Source organism: Rhagoletis zephyria, unplaced genomic scaffold, assembly GCF_001687245.7.
Source record: "Rhagoletis zephyria isolate East Lansing unplaced genomic scaffold, Rhagoletis_zephyria_1.1 Rzeph_scaffold_26203, whole genome shotgun sequence".
NCBI classification, from domain to species: Eukaryota; Metazoa; Arthropoda; class Insecta; order Diptera; family Tephritidae; genus Rhagoletis; species Rhagoletis zephyria.
Genome location: NW_016183261.1, coordinates 1 through 2,863, shown reverse-complemented (window position 1 = coordinate 2,863; position 2,863 = coordinate 1). Strand labels below are relative to the sequence as shown.

Sequence of the window (2,863 nt, the reverse complement as noted above, 5' to 3'; positions counted from 1 at the left end):
AAAGTCCTCGTGCATTTACACGATGACTTTTTCTTTGCGCCGTTTCTTGCGTATTTTTGACATTTAAGAGTAAAATCTTCTTTGGTCAACTCTTTCGTCCTCATTTTTAAAGCGGAGCGAATCGCGAACTCAAAGCAAAAATACGAAAAAGTGAACTCGATAAAAGCGAGACCACCCAGGGTGAAAAGTCATCGTGTAAGTTGGCTCTTAGTCTGTTCGAATAGATCTCGTGCGAATATCCAACAGAAATTTGCAGGAGAGTAACGAAAGATTCTATCTCAATTTGGAAGATATTCCAAAAAGTACGCGAGCGCAAAATTAGCAAAAATTTGCAAGTTTTAGGTACAACTTATTGAATTTTTTTTTACATATAAAATCATAAAACAGAAATAATGTATGTAAATTAAGGTGATCCAAATAAACTAACCTAACGAAGTTATTGCCTTAGAAGGAGCTATTTACTGAGAAGAAAATTCTGCCATTTGGATTTTCTTTTTACCATTTGCAAGAATATGCCTAGAAAATTTTTTTATCTCAAACAGTTCAATAGTTACGGCATTTTTAATGAAAAAATTGTCATATTATTTACATGGAAAATTTCAAATGCCCACCGTCACCTTTAAAAATCGCTTTCTGTTGATTTCGAATTATGTAATATTTAGGTAAAATGCGGCAGTAAAGTATTGCTATTGTAGGGCATACCTTTATTTATCGTTCAGCAAATCCATTTTGCGGCGGGTATTGGCTGAGTATCGGAATTGCATAGGTGGTCTTCACCTGGATACGTGGGCAAGGTGACTAAGTTTTTCTAAGAAGGGCTCTAAGAAGCTCCTGAAGCTTGCTAAAAAAACACGATAGCTCTCGTTACTGTTAGCATTATCAACTACTCATAGTCCGTTTAAAACCCAGACGGGTAGGCTCAACATCTCCTCATCAGGGATGATGAAGTGTCATCATCTTCACCATATGCTCCTGAGCTGCCTAGCTTTCGCGACATTAGCCGTTAACAAAACTTTTGTTTTTGAACGCGCAGCTCAGTAATCTTCAAAAGTCACCGCTCGATTTTTTTTTCGCTTAATATGAATTTAACCCAACTTAAACTAACATTTCTAGCCGTCAATTAACAAATAAAATGTGAATTATATTAAGAAAAACAAAACCTATTCAATATTACCACTCACTTGACATATCTCATTATTGAAATTATGCTGCTACTCTTTTTTAGGTCGGATGTCGATGAAGGAGGTCGATACGCAAATGTTAAACGTACAAAGCAAGAACAGCAGCTACTTTGTGGAATGGATACCGAATAATGTAAAGGTGGCCGTTTGTGATATACCACCACGTGGCCTCAAAATGTCCGCCACATTCATCGGAAATAGCACAGCCATACAGGAGATCTTCAAGCGTATAGCGGAGCAATTTACAGCCATGTTCCGGCGCAAGGCGTTCCTGCATTGGTACACCGGTGAGGGCATGGACGAAATGGAATTTACCGAAGCTGAATCGAATATGCACGATTTGATTTCGGAATATCAACAGTATCAGGTACAAAATGTGCACTTCTGCCAACGGATGTACATACATAGGTGTATATGTGTATGAATGTGAATGTTATGAGGAAGTGAATATTGGTATGTTGCTCCTGCATGTTTATGTTTATGGAAACGTGGAAACGAATGTGTATAAACGGATGCGAAAATTGATTGCTTTTAATTAAAAATTGCTTGTGATTGTTGGTTGTTAGCCCAGACTATGGTGGATTTCTACTTTTTGTCTGCTAACATTACGATGGCGAATGATTTTACAGTTGTAGCTGCTATTCCGAACGAGCATTTGAATGTTACCACTATATTTTTATTTCTTTTTATTTCACAGGAGGCTGTCGTCGATGACGATGTCGAATTCGATGACGAACACAACGCATACGAAGAAAATTCCATACAAAATGGTGGCATGTAGTGAGTCACGAGGAGAAATTGCCACGTGTCGATAGCCAATTCGCCTATTAGTAGAGTATTAACTACATATTTCTGCTGTGGTTCATTCAAAAATTCAGCTTGAATATAAAGATTTGTTAAGCCGGAAGCTTGTAGAATAAAAAAGAAAATTAAAAATAAAATTGAAATGTTTTTTACAAGAAAAAAATTAAAAATACATATCAACACCTGAGTGGACGATCGACCTATCTCGGCAGCCAGTTCAAAAACGCTCAATCTCGCCCCAAGGGCCCATGGAAGTTATGTCAGTTACGTAAAATGAAGGATATCCTCCCAAGTCTAAGGTATAAGTAAAAGTTTGTGCATTAAAGAAAAAGGTTGAAGTATAAGAATTTCCTTCTTTCCGCATTCATAATGGTTACCTTATAAATACTTGCGAGGATATCCTCCAAGCGCAGGTAAGAGTTCGATATTTTTTCTGGCGTCTCTTCGACAGCTGCGAGGTCAAGATAACCAAAATCTTGCGATGTTATAGATACAGGCAAATATAATTTTCCTGCCGAAGTCTATGCAAGTGGTATTCTGGCCTCACCAGAGGACATACCGTACTAGTCAACCAACAACAAAGTTTTATTTTATTTGTACCGAGTTGCGCCAACGAGAGATTTGAGAATTTTATTGCGACACTATACTCACATACCTATACATTAGGGCGGGTCGATATGTAGGGGCCAAAAAATAAATAACAGAGGCACATCGCGATTATGATTATATGGGTAATTTCAAGCATTTTTTCCCAAGAAACCATAGGTCTTAAATGAATTTCGAGCCAGCGATTTTTTCAATCTAGTTTTTTTTTCAAAAAGTGACTCAACCTGTTGAAACAGCTGTATTAAAAATTAGCCAAAATGTGTGTCTGGGGG

General features: G+C 37.4%; 1 protein-coding gene across 1 annotated transcript; it reads left to right on the top strand.

Moving 5' to 3' along the window:
- Positions 1 to 1,196: 1,196 nt before the first annotated feature.
- Positions 1,197 to 2,166, top strand: LOC108382305 (tubulin beta chain-like). The gene is made up of 2 exons (XM_017638691.1): positions 1,197 to 1,548; positions 1,879 to 2,166. The coding sequence occupies exons 1-2, from the start codon at positions 1,231 to 1,233 to the stop codon at positions 1,960 to 1,962; spliced, it is 402 nt and encodes a 133-aa protein (XP_017494180.1). The 5' UTR covers positions 1,197 to 1,230; the 3' UTR covers positions 1,963 to 2,166.
- Positions 2,167 to 2,863: the final 697 nt, after the last annotated feature.